Below are 21531 nucleotides of genomic sequence, written 5' to 3' on the forward strand. Positions count from 1 at the left end.
CCCTCAAAGATGGTCTCACCAAAATATTCCAGGAAAAAAAGAGAGTCATGGCAACATAGCTGTGTTTCTTAGATAGATGTGAGTCCCTCAAAACTGGAGGTGGGTCACTATGTGGCCCACATGCTCGACAATAAAAGAGATGGGTGCACCTGCCTGATAACTGAATACCAAGCCCAGCCTTGTTAACATTCAAATGTGTTATCAGTGCAGGAAGCAAGGGCCTCTCTCAGGCCAGGGCAGTTGACCTGCCTCAGATGCAGCTCACTCTGCAATAATACTCCTCACAAAATTTTTGCGTATCTCAGTCAAGCTTGGAAATTCACCAGTTCCATCACACTCTGCCAACAGAGTGTAAGCTAAGAATGGCACCCATGCCAAAGGGAGCCCTAGCTTTGAAAATTTGGCAAGCTCCTGTGCTCTGTTTTCCTCTGGTCATTACTGTATGGATTGTTTCTCACCAGCTGCCTTTCTGCTTTTCTTCTTTGGAAGCCTGCAATTTCTACTGGTTGCAGGCCATGGCCCACTTGCCTGTAGCGGAGGAGAGACACAAAAATAGTGAAGAGAGTGTGGCAGAGCAGGATATAAGAAGACTAATAAAGTATGAACTCCACTTACCCATCTTTGACTACTAGTGAGGCCACAAAGGGTGCTTTGTGAAGCCTTTTTTCTAGTCAGCCTAAAGGTCTCTTCTACTCCTTTGATCTTATTATAGAAAATATGAAAAATCTTAAGTATATAATAAACCTAAAGAAGTTCTTCTGATCAATAGGGTACAAGCATTCAGTTTGGCCCAGAAATTGTCTCTGCTTTCCCTTTGTCATTACTTCTTGGAATCTTCTTTCCTACAAGGCTTGCTTGCTATATACACTTGATGTTCAAACAAACTATTTAAGATGCCACAGCAGCCAGACAATAAGTGAACACCATGTCAAGCTGTCATCCAGATGTTTTGTTTACTCTTTGCCATGCAGCTATATCTTCAAGAATGTGTGCCTGTTTAGCTAGCTTCATAACAAGTAAACATCTGAATGCTCAATTGAAGATTTTGTTTGTCATTTTTAGCCTGACCTTTTGATTTTAGGCAATATATTGTCTTCTGTATCTAAAATAAATAATTCAGAGTCTCCTTTCCCCCAACACCCCATTATCTAACAACTCCCATAGACCCCACTTCCAGAAGGAATAGAAATAAAAGGCAAGCTGTGCAACTTTGTTTTTAAGCCCAGGGTATCCTGGCAGCTTTGAGAATTCTACATTTCTGCAATGTTCATTTTATCTTGCCAGCAGATTGTTACAGGTAGAGAGAGACCCCAGAGAGGCCTCTACCTATAGCCCAGGTACTTGGCTGTCAAGAACCATAGGTCTGAGAAGAGAAAAGGAGTGTAAAATCAAACTGGCCATCCCAGAGCCTAAGTGATGACCCCAGAGGAGCCAAATTTTCAGCCTCTGCTCTGTCCTCCTTTTTTTCTCCCAATAAACCCTGGTCTCAATGAATCTCTCTCCTCCTTCCAAAACTCTTTTGTCTGCCCTCCACTTTCCTCCAGTTCATGACAAAAAGAATGTGTTTATTAAAACTGAGCAAAGAAATAGGATGTGTTTCCAACTATTTAATCTGAAATATGGTCTTACTTTCATAAAATCTCATTTGTAACAATTCTAAATTGTTTAACTTAGAAAGTCAAATTAGGTTTAACCCTTTAAATATCAAATCCATTGCTCTCTATTTTTAGATCACATATGCATACTCTTTAACAATAATAACAATAACTATCATAATAATTAGCACATCTAATTGGATAATCTCAAAGCATTTTGCAATTATTTAGTTGAAGGCTCTGAACAAGCCCTCCATCAAGCAAGTAGAAAGAGAATAAATACCACAACAGCCCAACCACCATTATCTGGCAATCAACCTAAACCTTAAATAATTGGACTGTTTGAGGCCAGTCTGTTTTCAGAAGAGGTGAACAACTGGAAAATATTGTCATATCACTCATTCTTACAATTATTTAATCTTCACTGTACAAAAGCTGGGAATATAGAGATGGCTTTGTCTGTGAAGACTTCAGTGTAGTTAGATAAAAACAATAATCAGGCCATGTCTTAGTCTCTAAACACAAGCCCAAATCTTCCGCTTCCTAAGGTGTTTTTCCTCACAGTATCTAGCACAGTGTTTTGTACAAAACAGTTGCTCAGTAAATAATCAGACTGTTCCATTAACTAGAGCTCTCAATTCTTGAGCACTTGGTATACTCAAGATATCGTAGGACCTCATTTTGATATGTTTACATACTCTTAAAGCTCAAAATTGAGGACCCCAAACCCCAGCTATATTCGACTGTCTTGAAATTTATAAGCTATCAAGGCCTCATGCCAATCCCCAAAAAAGCTTTGTAGATGCCAGGATTATGTAGATATTTTAGTGAGTCCTGGGAAATGCTGAGATGACAAAATAATAGTTACAAAAGAAGATGGGAATGTAATAAACTTGGGCAACCTTCTAAATCTAAGCAGGCAGTGGGAAGAGGAAGGATCCATGACAGCAGTGAATTAAGTAGGAATTTCATTCATATTCTCCCAGGAGCAAACTGGAATTGTAACTAAAATATGAAGTGATCAACCTGAATAACCAGCTGAAAACTAGGAGAAGAAAAGATGTATAATGAAGAATTTACAGAAGCCACATGGAGACTGGTAGGAAGGATGGAAATATGAAAAAGGCTGGCCCTGCTCCCACAGAGTAGAGCTGAAGTTCCAGAGAGGTATCTCAGCTGTGGAGAGTTTTCTCTGAGAAGCATGGGGCCTAACCCCATGCTGGGCTCCATAGTCCAGAGCCCCAGAGCCAAGAAGAGACATCCACATGACATCTGGCTATAAAAAGCAATTAAGTTTCTGTCTTCCAGAGGGAGGCAGAGGGCTGCTAGGACACAGGCACCCTGTTGAAGAGCCAACACAAAAAAATTCCATTCATGGTAACTCATCCTGGGAGTCTATGGAAGGAAGGAAAAGCAGACTAGAGTTGCATGAGGACAGACTGTGGTCTGTGGCTCTGGAGAGGGGGCTGAAGGAACAGCCACCAGGAACCCTGTACTGAGTCATTTTCCCAGCAGAGGCACAATCACCTCCATGAATAATCAGGCTGTGGGAAAGCAATAGTCCACCCTCTGGACTACCACTTACTCCACCCTGTCAAGTTAATGCTATTCTGAGGAGTACTCCAGAGGCTCTTTTGGTGATTGAGTCCAACAGGCAACTGGCAGGAGAAGGCAGGTGAAAGCAAATCACCTCAAGGTGCCTTGGGACTTTTGCTGACCTACACCAGGCCCAACACTGGTAAAAGCCAGCCTTGGTGTGCAGTTTGGTCCTTTCTGTGTACATCGAGGCCCAACAGAGGCAACCATAAATGGTGGATCACTTGTAGCTCCAAACAGGTTGCTAAGGGCAAAACACAGGTAGTGCCTTACATTGAACTGTACCTAAGAGGGGCAGAACAAATACACACAGTGGCCACCTTCAGAAAACATTAGAGCAGGATCCGATAAGCTTCAAAAGCAGAATATCCAAAGGATGAACTTAGCAGGCACCAAATCTTGCTGTGGTAAATTCCATTTTTTGCGGTCAGCATCTGCACAGCAGTACACATGCCATGATCAGAATTGAGCCTCACAGTCAGCCAGACTGAGGGTCAGTCTCATGCATGAAGGGGTTAATAGCAATAAAGACTCAGTTACAATAGGAGGGCCCACATAACCCACACAAGGGTCATTCCTGGAGTAACCAGCTCAGGAGATCAAGGAGACTGTCCACTGGGCCCCAGAGGACACCTACTACATGAAGTCATCCCATGAAGAATGGGAGTCATAGCAAATCTATTTAATACACACAAACAAACACAAAGAGGCAGTAAAAATGAGGAGACAAAGAGAAAGGACACAAATGAAAAAACAGGAGAAATATCCAGGGGGAAAAAAAGCTGAATGAAATGGAGGCAAGTAATTTAAAGTAATGGTTAAAATGATGCTCAACAGCATGGAAAAAAACATAAAAACCATTAAAAAGAACCGATCAGGATGAAGAATATAATATTTGAAAGGAAGAATACACTGGGTGGAATAAAAAGTAGTTGGATAAGGCAAAAGACTGAATCAGCAATTCAGAAGACAAGGTAGAAAAAACACCCCATCAGAGCAGTAAAAATAAAAAAATTAATGAGGATACTTTAAGAGACCATTGGGACAACATGAAGCATAATAATATCTGTACCAGAAGGGTACCAGAAAGAGAAGAGAAAAAGGATTGAAAACCTATTTGAAGAAATAATGACCAAAAACTTACATAACTTGGTAAAGGAAAAAGACACACAATTCCAGGAAGTGTAGAGAGTCCCAATCAAGAGGGTTCCAAAGAGACCCACAACAAGACACATCATAATTAAAATAGCAAAGCCCAAGGACAAAAATAATCATAAAAGCAGCAAAAGACAGTTTATTATCTACAAGGGAGCTCCCAAAATAGACTTTGAAACAAAGGCTATAGTAAGAGATAAAGAAGGATACTACATGAGGATAAAGGGGTCAATCCAACAACAGCATACGACCCTTAGAAACACTTATGCACCCAACATAGGAGCACCTAAAATTATAAAGAAAATCTTGATTGACATAAAGGAAGAGATTGACAGTAATACAGTCATAGTAGGGAACGTTAACAACCCGTTGACATCAATGGAGATATATTCCAGACAAAATATGAAGAAGAAAATGGCAGTCTTAAATGACACACTAAATCAAGTGTATTTAATTGATATCTTCATGGTATTTCACTCCATAGCAGCAGAATACACATTCTTTTCAAGTTCACATGGAACATTTCCTAGGATAAAACACATGTTAGGCCATAACACAAGTCGCAATAAATTTAAGAAGATTGAAATCATATCAAGCATTTTCTCTGACCACAATGGTATAAAACTAGAAACCAATCACAAGAAGGACACTGAAAAACACACAAAGACATAGAGGCTAAATAACATGTTACTGAACAATAAATAGGTTAACAATGAAATCAACAAATAAATCAAAGGATACCTTGAAAGAAATTAAAAAGAGAGTACAACAACTCAAAATCAATGAGATACAGCAAAATTAGTCCTAGAAGGAAGAGTCATACCATTAGAGGCCTACCTCAGAAAACAAGGAAATTCTGAAACAAGCATTCTAACTTTACATTTAAACAACAAAGCCCAAAGTGAGTAAAAACGGAAATACTAAGGATCAGAGCAGATACTCTGCAAATAATACAAAACAGAAAGATACTCTGCAAATAATACAAAAAAAAAATCAATGACACCGAGAGGTAGTTCTTTGAAAAGATATACAAAATTGGCAAACTTTTAACCACACGGAGAGAGAACCCAAATAAATAAAATCAGAGGGCCCAAATAAATAAAATAAAGAGGAGATATATAAACTGACACCAAAGAAATATGAAACGATGTAAGAAAATATTACAAACAACTATATGCAAATAAATTGGACAATCTTAATGAAATAAATTCTTAGAAACATATAATCTTTCAAAACTGAACAAGAAGAGTAGGAAAACCTAAATATACCAATTACAACTAAGGAAACCGAAGCAGTAATTGTTTTAAAAAATGTCCCCTGAAGCAAGAGACATAAAAGAAAGGATAAACAAATGGGATCTCATTAAATTAAAAGGTATCTTCATGGCTAAGGAAAACAACATTAAAATGAAAAGAGAGTCAACCAGATGAGAAAACATATTTTCCAATGATATCTCAGACAAGAGTTTGATCTCAAAAATATATAAAGAACTCACCTGACTCCACTTCAGGAAGACAAACAACCCAATTTAAAAAATGGGCAAAAGTCTTGGACAGACACTTCTCCAAGGAGTACATACAGAGGGCCTAGAGACATGAAAAGGTGCTCAGCTTCACTAACCATCACAAGGATGCAAATTAAAACCATAATGAGATACCACCTCACACCAGTCAAAATGGCCAACACAAACAAATCAACAAACAAGTGTTGGAGAAGATGTGGAGAAAAAGGAACGCTAGTGCACTGTTGGGAATGCAGACTAGTGCAGCCACTTTGAAAAACAGTATGGAATTTCCTCAAAAAACTGAAAATGGAAATGCCTTTTGACCCAGAAATTCCACTGGTGGGATTATACCCTAAAAGCCCTGAAACACCAATCCAAAAGATACTATGCACCCCAATGTTCATAGCAGCACAATTTACAATAGCCAAATGCTGGAAGCAACCAAAGTGCCCATCAACAAATGAGTGGATCAAAAAACTATGCTACATTTACACAATGGAGTTCTACACTGTAGACGGAATGAAGGAGCTTTTACCCTTTGCGACAGCACGGATGGAACTGGAAAGCATTATGCTAAGTGAAATAAGCCAGGTGGTGAGGGACAAATACCATATGATCTCACCTTTAACTGGAACATAATCAACAACAAAAAAATTAAACAAGACATAACCAGAGTCATTGAAATTAAGAACAATCAAACAATAGCCAGAGGGGAGCAGAGAGAGGACAGTGGGGAGAAGGGTTTTCAGGAACTGCTATAAAGGAGACATGAACAAAACCAAGGTGAAGGGTGGAAGCAAAGGAGAGAGGTGGGTTTGGAAGGGGTGGGAGGAGGGGTGGAGAGAAAATACGAATAACTAATTGAACAACAATAAAATATTAAAATTAAAATTAAAAACTCTCCTAAGAAAATTGTCTTGGACCACATGGATTCACAGGTGAATTTTACCAAATATTCAAAGAAGAGCTAACACCCATTTTTCTGAAACTATTCCAAAAAGTAATCAAAATGGACAGATCAGAAGCTTATTTTTCAAGCTTAGCATTACTCTAATTCCAAGATCAGATAAAAACACTACAAAAAAAGAAAATTATAGAGCAATATCCCTGATGAACATACATACTAAAATCCTCAACAGAATATTAGCAAAGCAAGTTGAGCAATACATTAAAATGAACATACACCATGATCAGGTGGGATTATCTTCCAGGGATGCAGGTTTGGTGCAATATCCACAAATCAATAAATGTGATACACCACATAAAATAAACTTAAGGCTTATAATCATATCAATGGATAGAGAAAAAGCACTTGATAACATTCAGCATCCACTCATGATAAAAACTCAACAAAGTAAAGTCCTAGAGGAGAGCATAGGTAGGAAAGTCTCAGATATTTTATGCAGCAACATTTTCACTGATATGTCCCCTACAGCAAGGGACATAAAGAAAAAATAAATAAACGGGATCTCCTCAAATTAAAAAGCTTCTGCATGGTTAAAGAAAACAGTATTAAGATAAAGAGAACCAACTGTGTGGGAAAACATATTTGCCAATGATACCTCAGACAAGGGTTTAATCTCCAAAATATACAAAGAACTTACATGACTCAACTCTAAGAAGACAAGCAACCCAATTAAAAAATGTGCAAAGGACTCGAACAGACACTTCTCCAAGGAGGACATACAGAGGATCCAGAGACACATGAGAAGATGCTCGATATCACTAGCTATCAGAGAGATACAAATCAAAACCACAATGAGATACCACTTAACACCAGTCAGAATGGCTACCATAAAGAATCAAACAACAAGTGCTGGAGAGGTTGTGGAGAAAAGGGGACCCTAGTTCACTGTTGGTGGGATTGCAGACTGGTACAGCCACTATGGATAACAGCATGGAATTTTCTGAGAAAACTAAAAATGGATCTGCCTTTTTATCCAACAATTACACTGCTAGGATTATATCCTACAAACCCTGAAACACCAATCCAAAAGAACCTGTGCACCCCAATGTTCACAGCAGCACAATTTACAATAGCCACGTGCTGGAACCAACCTAGGTGCCCATCAGTACAAGTGAATGAAAAAGCTATGGTACCTTTACACAATGAAATTCTATGCAGCAGAAAGAAAGAAGGAGCTCTTACCCTTTGCAACAGCATGGATGGAACTGGAAAGTATTATGCTGAGTGAAATAAGCCAGGTGGTGAAATACAAATACTATATGATCTCACCCTAAACAGGAACCTAAACAAAACAAACAAGCAAGCAAAATATAAGCAAAGACACTGAAGTAGAAAACAGGCTGACAGGGACCAGAGGGGAGAGGGCAAGGAATTTCAGGGGGAAAGGGGAAGGGTTTACAGGAACAAGTATGGAGGACACATGGACAAAAACTTAGGGGGTGGAAATGGGAGGGAGTTGGGGAGCACTTGGGGGGATGTGCTGGGATGGGAGTAAAAGACAGAAAACTACTTGAACAACAATTAAAATAAATTTTAAAAAACTCTCAACAAAGTGGGGAATAGAGGGAACATACCTCAACATAATAAAGGCCTTGTATAACAAACCTATAGCCAATATCACACTCAATGGACAAAAACTAAAAGTGGTTCCCTTTAGATCAGGAACAAGACAAGAATACCCACTTTCACCTCTCTTATTCAACATAGTACTGGAAGTCCTAGCCATAGGAATCAGGCAGGGAAAAGAAAAAAAGGCATCCAAATTGGAAAAGAGGAAGCAAAGCTGTCATTATTTGCAGATGACATGAGACTGTATATAGAGACCCCTAAAGATTCTACAAATAAAATCACTGGAACTGATGAGTGAATTCAATGAAGTAGAAGTATGCAAAATAAATATCCAGAAATCAGTTGCCTTTTTTCACTAGACAGAGAGGAAGGGATAGAGATAAATAAATATCAATCTGAGTGAAATATTGATCGGTTGCTGCCCCATACACACCCTGACCAGGAACAGAACCCACAACCCAGGTATGTACCCTGACCAAGAATTGAACCCACATTCAGTGTATGGGATGATGCTCCACCCAACTGAGCCACACTGGCCAAGGGTGAGTTACTTGCCTTTTGTATACCAGTAATGAACTATGAGAAAGGAAAACTAAGAAAACAATCTCATTCACAACTGCATTAAAAAAATACCTAGAACTAAATTTAACCAAGGATGTAAAAGACCTATACTTGAAAAATGCTAAGACATTTAAGAAAGAAATGAAGGATGATACAAAGAAGTAGAGGCATATAGCAAGTCCATGGAAAGGAAGAATTAACATCATTAAAATGTCTGTACTACCCAAAGCAATCTATAGATTCAATGCAATTCTTATCAAAGTACCAATGGTGTATTTCACAGAACTAGAACAAATAGTCCAAAAATTTATATAGAACCACAAAAGACCCTGAATAGTCACAGCAACTTTGAGAAAGGAAAACAAAGTTAGAGAAGTCACACTAACTGATATCAAACTATACTCCCAGGCCATAGTAATCAAAACAACTTGGTACTGATGTAAAAACAGACATATAGATCAATGGAACAGACAGCCCAGAAACAAACCCATTACATTATAGTCAACTAATACTTGACAAAGGAGACAAAAACTTATAATGAGCTAAAGATAGTCTATTCAATAAATAGTGTTGGGAATATTGGGCGGATACATCCAAAAAAATGGAACTAGATCACCTTCTTATACCATAGAGAAGAATAAACTCAAAACAGATAAAAGGCTTAAACATAAGACTCAAAATCATAAAATTTGTACAAGAAAACATAGGCAGTAATATCTCAGACATTTCTCACAGAATTATTTTTTTTCTAATAGATGTCCTTATAAAAGTGAAACAAAAGAAAAATAAACAAATGTGATTACATCAAACTAAAAAGGTTTTGAGGAAACCATCCACTAAGTGAAAAGATAACCCAATGAACGGGAGAACATATTCCCCAATGATATATCTAATGTGGTGTTAATATCCAAAAATTATAAATATTCATAAATCTCAATGCCAAAAACACAAACAATCCAATGAAAAAATGGGCAAAGGACCTGAATGGACACTTCTCCAAAGATGACATACAGATGGCCAATAGACATATGAAAAGATGCTCAATGTCACTAATCATCAGAGAAATGCAAATTAAAGCCACAATGAGATATTACCTTACACCTGTCAGAATGGCTGTCAACAGTAAATCAACAAACAACAAATGCTGGAGAGGATGTGGATAAAGGGGAGCTTAACGTGCACTGTTAGTAGGAATACAGACTGGTGCAGCCACTGTGGAAAACAGTATGGAGTTATCTCAAAAATTAAAAATTGAACGGCCTTTTGACCCAGTGATTCCACTTCTGGGACTATATCCAAAGAAACCCAAAACACATAGAGAGAAAGCAAGATGACAACTAAGTTGGAGGAGGTTAGTGGGTGGAGGAATTGAGCAGAAAGGATAAAGGTCTCATGCACATGGACAACAGCATGAACAGTGTGGTAGATTGCAGCAGGGAGGGAGGTATAAGTGACTAAATGGTAATTGAAAAAACACAATAAAAAATTTTAAAACTATGTGCACCCTGATATTCTCTGTAGCATTAGTAACAGCCAAGACTTGGAAGCGGACCAAGTGCCCATCAGTAGATGAATGGATAAAAAAGCTGTGGTACATTTACATGATGGGATAAGACTCAGCTGAAAAAATAAGGAAATTTTACTTTTTGCGACAGCATGGATAGACCTGGAGAGCCCTATGCTCAGTGAAGTAAGCCTGTCATAGAAAGACAAGTACCTATGATTTCACTTATATGTGCCATATAATGAAAAAATAAACTAACAAATAAAATAGAAACAGACTCATAGATACAGAGAACACAGTGGTAGATGTCAGAAGGGAGGAGATTTGGGGGGACTGGGTGAAAAAGATGATGAGATTAAGAAAAAGAACTCACATGCTCTGGCTGGTGTGACTCACTGGATTGAGTGCTGGCCTGCGAACCAAAGGATTGCAGGTTTGATTCGCAGTCAGAGCACATGCCTGGGTTGTGGGACAGATCCCCAGAAGGGGCTGTGCCAAAGGCAACCACACATTGGTGTTTCTCTCCCTCTCTCCCTCCTTTGCCCTCTCTAAAAATACATACATAAAATCTTTTTTAAAAAAGAAGAAAAAGAACTCATAGACATAGACAACAGTATGGTGATTATCAGAGGCAAAGTGGGGTGGGAAAAGGGAATAAATAGTGATGGAACCAGATTTGATTTGGGGTAGTGAACACACAATACAATATACAAATGTTGTATTATAGAACTGTATACCTGAAACTTATATAATTTTATTAGCCAATGTCACCCAAATAAATTCAATTTTTAAAAAGCATAAGCAAGTAAAATCCAGAGGCTCCCTGAGGTTTTGGAGCCCATCCAGGAGAATTCTTAGAATCCTAGCTCTCTGTTAATCTACCCTACTTCCAAAGTTTTGATTAAGAAAGATAGAGGGAAAACAACTATACAACAACTAAAGCCTAAAGCAAACTCTTTTACTAAAAATCTGTCTCTAAACACTCCCAGAGACCCTCTAAATAGTATCATCTTACTTTAGTCTCATATTTTGAAGACAATTTGGCATCTCTTTTCTTTAACCCTCACTAAACCTCTGAAAAGTAGGTTTATTAGTAATCTCATTTTGCAAATGGATTCACTAAGGTTCATGGAGATTAAATGTCTGGTCAATAAGTAGGCATAGCTGTCACTTGAACCCAGTTCTACTAATTAAATTTTTTACCATGACTTTTTATTATGGTATAATTGACACACAATATTATGTTAGTTTCAGGTGTACAATGTAATGATTCAATATTTGTATATATTGTGAAATGATCACCACAGTAAATCTAGTTAAAATCTTAGATTCCCAATTTTTATTGCTCTTGCCTCCATACTATATAACTTTTCCAACACACTGGAGTCAAGATGCAGGCCTATAGTCAAAAAGGCAACTGTTGAAAATGTTAAAGTTTATGATTAATGAACTTTATAATAATCACAGATCAGAAGAGGCCTCTATATGAGAAATAGAAGCACAGAGAGATGTACTTACTTGTCCAATGTCACACATTGAATCATTGATGGGACAAGAAATACAGAACATATCTTCTCACCCTTAGGACTATATCAATACAGACATTACTTTTTAACTGAATTGCTTGTGTGTATTTATATGTACATGATTGCACACATGCATGTTCATGTGTATGTGTTAGGGCTTGAGGGTTTGGATGGAAGAGGTTGGGAGAAAAAGAATTCACAAATAAAACAGCACTACTGCTTAGGGGGCTGAGAATCAAATACTATTTAGTCCCAGAATTCAGAGACAACGTCAGAAAGTGTCCACCTCTTGCAAGGACAACATAAACTGGCTGAGAACAACCATTTGGGAAAGACCCTTCAGAATATAAATCCACTTCAGAGGCCCTGGTAAAGACAACTGATAATCCAAGATATATACAAAGTCTTAGCAAGGAGCTTCAAACTTGTCCGGAAAACAGTAACTGAAAGAAGACTCATGTAAGAAAAAAAGTAATAAGATGACTTATCACCAGGCCATTAGAAAAGAAATATTGAAAAAAGCAGAATTGGCTGGTTAAGAACTGATGATTTGTTTTCTGCATAGTACAAGATGATGTTGGAGTGGCAGTTGGACATTTCCCCAGAGAGGCTGAGCCTCACATCTCTAAATGGGTGCACCCCCAAGTTACCTCAGCTTCCTCATTTTGTTCTCTTTCTTTGTACACACCACCTACCCAATTACTCAACTTCTCTATGTTCTCTTCTCTTGTTCAATCCAATCTACATCTTTGATTCCATTAAGGGAAACAACTGAAGTGTTGTCACTCCAATGAAGCAGATAGGATGGGGGGGAGTATTACTAGATCCAAGCTTTAAGCCCAAGAGAAGAGACTCTGATGGAGGGATTTCAAACATTAGCTAGTTGGAAGAGAGAATGTTTTAGCTTTGAAATCACAGCTGGCCATCAAATGTGGTCCTTCTGACTCATGTACTAGAGCAATTCTTGCTTTCAGCATCCAAAAGTGGATAAGGGGGGTGGAAATATTGAATCAGAAGTTCTGAAGTGAGCTGGTTATATAATCTTATTGGGGATCTATTGCATGCCTCCAAGGGACAAGGAAATCTCCCAGTCCCTACTAGGTAATGTCAAATACCTTTCACAGAGATATAAAGGATCTCCCCTTCTAGCATTTCCTTTCTTTGGATCTTAACTTCCCATCACCTTACTTCTTTTCATTGCCTCTTCCTTCCCCCTGAGGCCCCTCTACTCTTTGGTCTTAGTATCTTCCTTTCAATATCCCTTCTTCAGGAGGCCCCTGCCACCCCAATAACCAAGACCAGAGGTGGCCCTGGGGGAACCCTCTCCCTGCCTCTTCCTCCAATTCCTTGCATAGGAACTGTGATTCTGCAAAGGGCCCTTTTGGAATAGCCTTGCTTTTGTATTCAAAACACCCAAAGATGTGATTGACTGACTGGAATTGGGGGAGGGCAATAAAAACCATGGGGATGAGGGAATATTTTTCCTTTCCAGATTCAAAGCAGCACATCTTTAGCTCTTCGGCTTTTAAATGAGGGAATTGATGGCCAGAAATACAGAGAGGAAAGTGCTTTGGGAAAGCAAGCCGACTTTGTCTTTCTCTGCTGATTATATATATATACACACACACATACATACATATATATATAGGGATATATATATATATAGAGAGAGAGAGAGGAGGGAATCACAAAAGCCCTGGGTGACTTGACTCACTGCCCAGGTGGGAAAGGAACCCCTTTGCCTTCATGAAAGATTTATACCATCTGATAGAAGATATTAAGAATCTATCAAAAGGGACAAACTAGGACTAGCCCAAAATTAAATTGGTCAACTAGTATCAAAATTGAACTTCTGAAATATGTTTACATGTAAATTGCCACCATTTGAGGAAGGCATGCCAATGGCATGAAACAAATTGTGCATTTCTACGTGCCCAGGTATTGCTTTGGCTAAGAACAATCACTGAGGAAATAATTTCCGTGCACAATGGCATCATAGAAAGGGTACTGAATGGGAAGTCAGGTTTCTTGAGTTTTGGCCTGATTATGCTATCAATTGACTGTATGACATAATCAAATTATTTCATTTCTCTGAGCCTTGGTTCTTGATCTGAAATTGAAGGAATTTGATTATCATATCTTGATAGTCTCTTACAACTGGGGCATCTAGAGTTCCTCAATTGGAGTCATCCAGAGGAAGATGGAAAAAAATATGGTGGAAATAGTAAAAACAAAACAAAACAAAACAAAAAACCCAGAAAATTATCCTAATCCTGAATCTTAGATCAAGAGATAGTCCTAAAGATGCTACCAAATGTTTGTCTTTCATAGGAACTGAGTTTATTCATCTTGACCTTTGGAGCAAGACATAATGGGGGGTCAGTGGTGAAGACAAAAAGCCAGAAAGGGTGGCCACTGATCAGGAAAATAAAAAAACCCAAACTCACCAGTAATGTAGCTTATGGAACAATATCTGCCACTGTAAAAGAAAACAAAATGGAAATTTAAAAATGTAAATAATAGTGCAGTTTATTGGAAAGCCAAATTCCAGGCAACTATTTAAGAGAGAAAGAGGCAACTCACAGTCTGAAAAATGCAAGAGTTTTAACAATCTTACTCACTGTAGCCATATTTAAAAAAAAAAAAACTGAGGCAAAAAGGAACAATATTTTGGGAACCAGCAAATAGGGCTGATAATGGTGCCCAAATTATAGATCTTAGTCTCAGACATCCAGGTAAACTCTTTCAGTAGACCATGACCTCTCCAGAAGCAGGTGTGTCTGAGTGGTCTGACTTACAAAAGGGAAGAACATTATACCTTGATTTCTGTGGTTCCTTGAAGCTCCACTTCATATCCCTCACTCAGAGCTCAAAGAATTGTCATGGTGCTATGACTGACATGAATGCAATAAGCTGTAAAAGAAAGAAAGGCATGACTTTAGATTTTTTCAGGTAAAATCAATGAGAAAATATTAATGTAATAAATATCCCTACTTCTAAATGAACCAGACCCTAAATAAAGTCCCTGAGAGAGTTTTAGTTGGGGTCTCACAGGAGGAGGAGGAGGGAGTTATGGCTTCCCTCACCAGGCTCAAATAAGGCTGTAGCACCTATCAGCTTCTAGACATCACCTCAGATGAAAGGTCATGCAATAGAAAGGTGTTAATTTAACTCTAGGATTGAGGTGTAGAAACTACCTGTACTCTCAGCTGAAATGTGGCCTCCTCTGAAGGAAGTAAGATTTCCAGCAACCTCTCACAGGTTGCTGCCAGGGCTGAAACCCCAAGGTTTACATATTCTACTTAAGAGACAAAAAAGTGACTTTTCATACACATCCTTAGAGCTATCTTTCAATATTGCTGTACATAAATCAAAAAATCAATGAGATGTGACCCAAGACCTCTGTCAACATTTTGTACCTACTGTATATTTATAGTTGTCCTTTGAGTGGGTGCATCTAGTTGTGTACACACATGAATGAATTATTTTCCAACAAATGATCCCAACCTAGGGTAAGAGTTTTACATGGGGAACTATGACTAAAAATTTTGTTGGAAACTGTGTATTCTTCCTTGGTAAAGAAAAACCACTAGCTAAAGCAGAATCCTTGACCTTCCTGAAAACTGTCATCCTATGAAGTAAGACCTTGTTCAAGTTGTGTCTTAAATAAAAGTCCAAAACTTATTCTCATACACATTTGAGAAGATAATTATTTTAGAAGCTTAGTACAACCTAAGTTGGAAGGCATGGCTGAAAAGAACTGAAAGAAATTTGTTATGTTTACTCACAATGACTTTCCTTCTTTTGACATCTCAGTAGTGTTGGTGTCTTCCTCACTAACTCGTGGGCACCCAGACCATCTGCTCAACAAGGGTTGTCCTATACCTAAAAGTCGTATGATCATCTAGTGTGGCCCTAGCCAACACTATGTGTGCCATTTCACTAGCATCTGATTGTGAGGGAGACTTTCAGTAGACTAATCCTACTGGTGGGAAATACACCAGTCAAAAGAGAGAGAGCCCTGAAAGGTGTAACTCAGTTGGTTGGAGTGTCATCCTATATACCAAAGGTCCCTTGCTCTAGGTGACATATCCATGAAAATGTTGCTGCATGGAATGTCTGAGATTTTCCTGCCAATGTTTTCCTATAGAACTTTTATGGTGCCATGACTTATATTTAAGTCTTTTATCCACCTTCAATTTATTTTTTGTGTATAGTGTAAGTTGGTGATCGAGTTTCATTTTTTTTCACCTAGCTGTCCAGCTCTCCCAACACAATTTGTTGAAGAGCCTACTTTTACTCCATTTTATGTTTCTTCCCCATTTGACAAATACTAATTGACTATAGAAAGTTAGGTTTATTTCTGGGCTCTCTGTCCTGTTCCATTGGTCTATGTGCCTGTTTTTATGCCATTACCAGGCTGTTTTGATTACAGTGGCCTTGTAATACAGTTTGATGTCAGGTATTGTAATCCTTCCTACTTTGTTCTTTTTTCTGAAAATTGCTGCAGCTACTTGGGGTCACTTATGTTTCCATATAAATTTTTCAAGTGTTTGTTCTAGGTCTGTGAAATATGCCCTTGGTACTTTAGTAGGGATTGTACGGAATCTATAAATTGCTTTCAGTAGTATGGACATTTTGGTGATGTTAATTCCTCCAATCCATGAGCATGGTGCATGCTTCCATTTGTTTGTGTCTTCCTGATTTCTTTCTTCAGTGTTGTATAGTTTTCTGAGTATAGGTCTTCTACTTCCTTGGTTAGGTTTATTCCTCGGTACTTTATTTTTATTGTTTCTATATCAAATGGGATTTTTTTCCTGATTTCTCTTTCTGATATTTCATTGTTCATGTACAAAAATGTCTTTGATTTCTGAGCATTGACTTTGTATCTGGCAGTTTTTCCCAAATTCATTTATTAGGTTGGGTAGTTTTTTTGTGCATTTTTTGGATTTTCTATGTACACTATCATGTCATCTGCAAACAGTGACAGTTCTGTTTCCTCCTTTCCAATTTGAATGCCTTTTATTTCTATTTCTTATCTGATTACTGTGTCTAGGACTTCTATTATATGTTGAATAGTGGTGATGAAAGTGGGCATACTTGTCTTGTTCCTGATGTTAATGGGAAAGCTCTAAGTTTTGTCCATTGAGTATGATGTTGTCTGCAGTTCTCTCATATATGGCCTTTATTAGGTTGAGGAATGCTCCATCTATTCCCACTTTGCTGAGTGTTTGTATTATAAATGGGTGCTATTCCTTATCAAATGCCTTTTCCACATCTATTGATATGATCACATGATTTTTGTCTTTCATTTTGTTTATGTGGTGTATTATGTTTATTAATTTGTGAATATTGTACCATCCTTGCATCCCTGGGATGAATCCCACTTGATCACAGTGTATGATGTTTTCAAAGTATTGCTGGATGTGGTTTGCCAATATTTTGTTGAGGATTTAGCATCTATGTTCATCAGTAATTTTGGCCCGAAGTTTTCTTTGTTATGACTTTGTCTGCTTTTGAGATTAGCATGATGCTGGCTTCATAAAAAGAGTTTGGGAGTCTTCCATCCTCTTGAATTTTTTGAAGCAATCTGTGGAGGATGAGGGTTAGCTCTCCCTACAATGTTTTGTAAAATTCTCCTTTGTGAAACTGGTCCATGACTTTTTGCATCGGAGGCTTTTTCATTATTGTTTCAATATCATCAGGTGTTATTGGTCTGTTCAGGGCTTCTGCTTCTTTTTTATTGAGTTTTGTTAGATTGTATTTTTCTAGAAATTTGTGCATTTCATCTATGTTTTGAAATTTCTTGGCATACAGTTCTTCATAGTAATTTCTTACAATCCTTTGTATTTCTATGGTATCAGTTATAATATCTCCTATTTCATTTCTGGTTGTGTTTATTTGGGCCCGCTCTCTTCTTGATGAGCCTGCTTAAAGGTTTGTTGATTTTCTTTATCTTTTCAAAGAACGAGCTTCTGGATTCATTAGTCTTTAGAATGGTTCTTTTAGTGTCTTTGTCGTTTAATTCTGCTCTGATTTTGGTTATTTCCTTCTTTCTACTTGCCCTGGGCTGTCTTTTTTGTAGTTCCTGAAGTTCTTGTAGTTGTAGAGTTAGGTGGTTTATTATTTGAAATGTTTCTATTGTTTTTAGGTATGCCTGTATCACTATGATCTTCCCTCTCAGAGCTGCCTTTGCTATGTCCCATAGGTTTTGGATAGTTGTGAGTTCATTTTAATTTGTGTCTAGAAACTTTTTTATTTCTTCCTTGATCTCATTCTTGACCCATTCACTGTTTATTAGCATGCTATTCAATCTCCGTAATTTTGCGTGTCTAGGTTTTTGGGTTTTTTTTGAGGTTGGTTTCTAGTTTTGGTGTCTTGTGGTCAGAGAAAATGCTTGATATGATTCAATAATCTTGAATTTGTTGATGCTTGTTTCGTGCCCTATCATGTGGTCTGTGTTTGAAAATGTTCCATGTGCACTTGAAAAGAATTTGTATTTTTCTTCCTTGGGATGAACGGCTCTATATATATCAGTTAAGTCTGTTTCATCTAGGGCATTGTTCAATGCCACAATATCTTTGTTGATATTTTGTTTGGAAGATCTGTCCATTTTTGACAGTGGGGTGTTAAAATCTCCTACTAAAATTGTGTTGCTGTAAATATCTTTCTTGAAGTCCTCCAAAATTTTCTTTATGTATTTGGGTACTGCAATATTGGGTGCATATATATTTACTATGTTTGTGTGTTCTTGATGGATTCTTCCCTTGAGTATTATGAAGTTATCATCTGGGGCTCTTTTATGACCCTTTTTTGAAGTATATTTTGTCCGATATGAGTATCGCTACCCAGGTTTTTTTTCTTGTTCATTCGCTTGGAATATTTTTTTCCAGCCCTTCACTTTCAGTCTGTGTAGGTCTTTTGTCCTGAGGTGGGTCTCTGGTAGGCAGCCTATGTGTGGGTCATGTGTTCTTATCCATTCAGCTGTTCTATGTCTTTTGATTGGATCACTTAATCCATTTACATTTAAGGTTATTAATGATAGGTACTTATTCATCACCATTTTTTGTTCCTTGGTTTCTCTCTTTCATTGTTTTTCTTCCTGTTCTTAAAGCAAACCCTTTAGCATCTCTTGCAGAGCTGGTTTGGAGAAAGTATATTTTTTGAGGCTTTTTTCTTTTGTCATGGCTACTCCTTATTTGGCCTTCTATCTTAATTGAGACCCTTCCTGGATGAAGTAGTCTTGTTTGCAGGCCTCTGGTTTTTATTACTTGGAACATTTCTTGCCATTCTTTTTTGGCTTGGAGCATTTCCATTGAAAAGTCAGCTGTTAGTCTTATTGGGGCTCCTGTGTATATTACTTCTTGTTTTTCCCATGCTGCCTTTAAGATTTTCTCTTTGTCTTGGAATTTTGCCATTTTAATTATGAGGTGCCTTGAGGTAGGCCTCTTTGGGCTCCTCTTGATTAGGCTCTCTGTGTTTCTTGGATTTGTGTGACTTTTTCTCTCATCCAATTAGGGAAGTTTTCCATCATTACTTTTTCAAACAGGTTTTCTATCCCTTGCTCTTCTTCTTCTCCTTCTGGTATTCCTATTATATGAATATTATTACATTTCATGTTGTCCTGTATTTCCCTTAACTTCTCTTCATTCTTTCTGAGCCTCTTTTGCTTTTCTTGCTCTTTCTCAGTGTTTTTTTCTACCTTGTTCTCCAGCTCGCTGATCCAATCCTCTGCTTCATCTAGCCTGCTTTTGATTCCTTCTACTGTGTTCTTAAGTTCAAAAATTATATTCTTCATTCTTTCTTGGCCTTTGTTGATAGTTTCTGTTTCATTTTTCATGTTAAAATAGTTTGCATGATTTCATTGTAGTTTCCTTGTAGTTGTTGATAATTCTCTGTGAGTTCATTGAGCGTCCTGATAACCATTGCTTTGAACTCAGTATCTGATAGTTGAGTTGCCTCTATTTCATTTAGCATTCTTTTGGAGATGTCCCCCTTTCCTTTCATTTGGGAATTGTTTTTTTTTTTGTTTCCCCATTGTTTGTGATATTATTCTTGTTAGCCTCAGCTTCTTAAATGTATCTGTTCTGACTCCCTAAATTTATGGCATGAACTTCTATGGTGGAATACCTGTGACATTCGGTGGTGCTATCTCGATCTCCCAAGCTCACTGGTCTTGGGCTGTTGTTTATGTTTGTTCTGTGTATGTCTTTGGGTTTTGATTGCTGTTGGAGCTTTCTTTGGTGGGTCCTTCCCACCAGCTAGTTAATTGAGGGTCACTCTGTCCACCACCTCTTGTATTCTGTTGTGCAGTTATGGCAAGTTGTGTTGAAGCTAGTTCTTACATGTGTGCAAGGTATTGAGGGTTCTCCTTTGCTCACGTTCAGTTTTTTGTTCTCAGTATTTTCTCTACTATTTAGATGGATTTCCAGATAGGTTCTGTGTTGAGTTAGTGTGGCTTCCACTCCCTCCTTCACCTTCTTCTGTTGTTATCTGTTGGTGTTTCCTTTGTTGGTGGGTTTCCTCTTCCAGCATGTATCCTGGTGTTCACCCCTTCCACCTACTCTTTTTTTTATCAGTTGGAGGAGGAAGGCAAAAGGATTTAAAATAGTGAGAGTGTATTCTATGATATTTACAGTACCAGCCCATAGAGAAGAGATAGGAGATCCTTGTCTTTGTATAGTGTTAACCATGATATTTCACCCAACTAGCCTCTTTTTAGAAAGGGTGGAAGGAAGATAGGGCTCTTGGGAAGGAAGATTGTGAGTTGGATCTACAAAGCAGTGAGCTTGTGGGAGATCAGATTATGAGGTAAGGTGATAATAAAGGACCAAAAATAGGTATAGTGTGTGAGAGAATAAACTTAACCACAACAATCATACAGTTCAGGAAACTGAAGTGAGCTAAGATCAGGGAGGGGTGCTCTGTAGTATTTGCAATTGTATGGAACAGCTATTATTTACAATAATAATGGAGAAACAGTCTTATGACAGAATCTATGTGATTTGGATAAGAAGATTAGGAAGTATAGGACCTAGAGTAGTGTGCTAATGGAATGCAAGTGAAGTGAAAGACAGTAAATTAACAATACACTGTGAAAGAGAGAACAAGGGAAACTGATAAAAAAAATGCAATTTAATCAGCCAGGTAAAGAAGACTAAATAGAAAGGAGTACAGAAATACTAATAAAATAAAAGATGTAAGAATAATGAAAAATAGTAATAAAAGTATGCAATAACTTGCAAGTTCTCTGTAGTAGCAAAATGAGATATGTCTCACTATCAGCTGTTGTCTCACTATCAGCTTTCTTCCCTCTTTGCATCCAACTCTGGTCTTTTCACAGTTCTAGGTTTTTTTGGTTTTTTGTTTTTGTCTTACTTGTGGGAATTTAAAAAAAGAAGGAAGGAAGAAGAGATAAAAAAGGAAAGGAGGGAAGAAAGAATAAAACAAGAAAGAAGAAGAGAGAGGAAGGAGAAGTTAAAGAATAAAAAAAAAATTAAAAAGAAAAACAAAGAATTACTTAAAAAAAAAAAGCCTCCAGCTGGCTTCAAAAC

The 21531-nt window shown here is 37.8% G+C and overlaps 1 protein-coding gene across 1 annotated transcript in view; it reads right to left on the bottom strand.

Moving 5' to 3' along the window:
- Window positions 1-386: 386 nt before the first annotated feature.
- GUCY2F (guanylate cyclase 2F, retinal) overlaps window positions 387-21531 on the bottom strand; it is a 76562-nt gene continuing 55417 nt past the window's right edge. Inside the window, 3 exon segments of the mRNA XM_037041947.1 lie at window positions 387-528; window positions 14425-14456; window positions 14796-14890. Coding sequence (XP_036897842.1) covers window positions 387-528; window positions 14425-14456; window positions 14796-14890 — 269 coding nt within the window.

This window comes from Sturnira hondurensis, unplaced genomic scaffold, assembly GCF_014824575.4.
Source record: "Sturnira hondurensis isolate 20B ecotype Veracruz unplaced genomic scaffold, ASM1482457v3 Scaffold0003420, whole genome shotgun sequence".
Lineage (NCBI taxonomy): Eukaryota > Metazoa > Chordata > Mammalia > Chiroptera > Phyllostomidae > Sturnira > Sturnira hondurensis.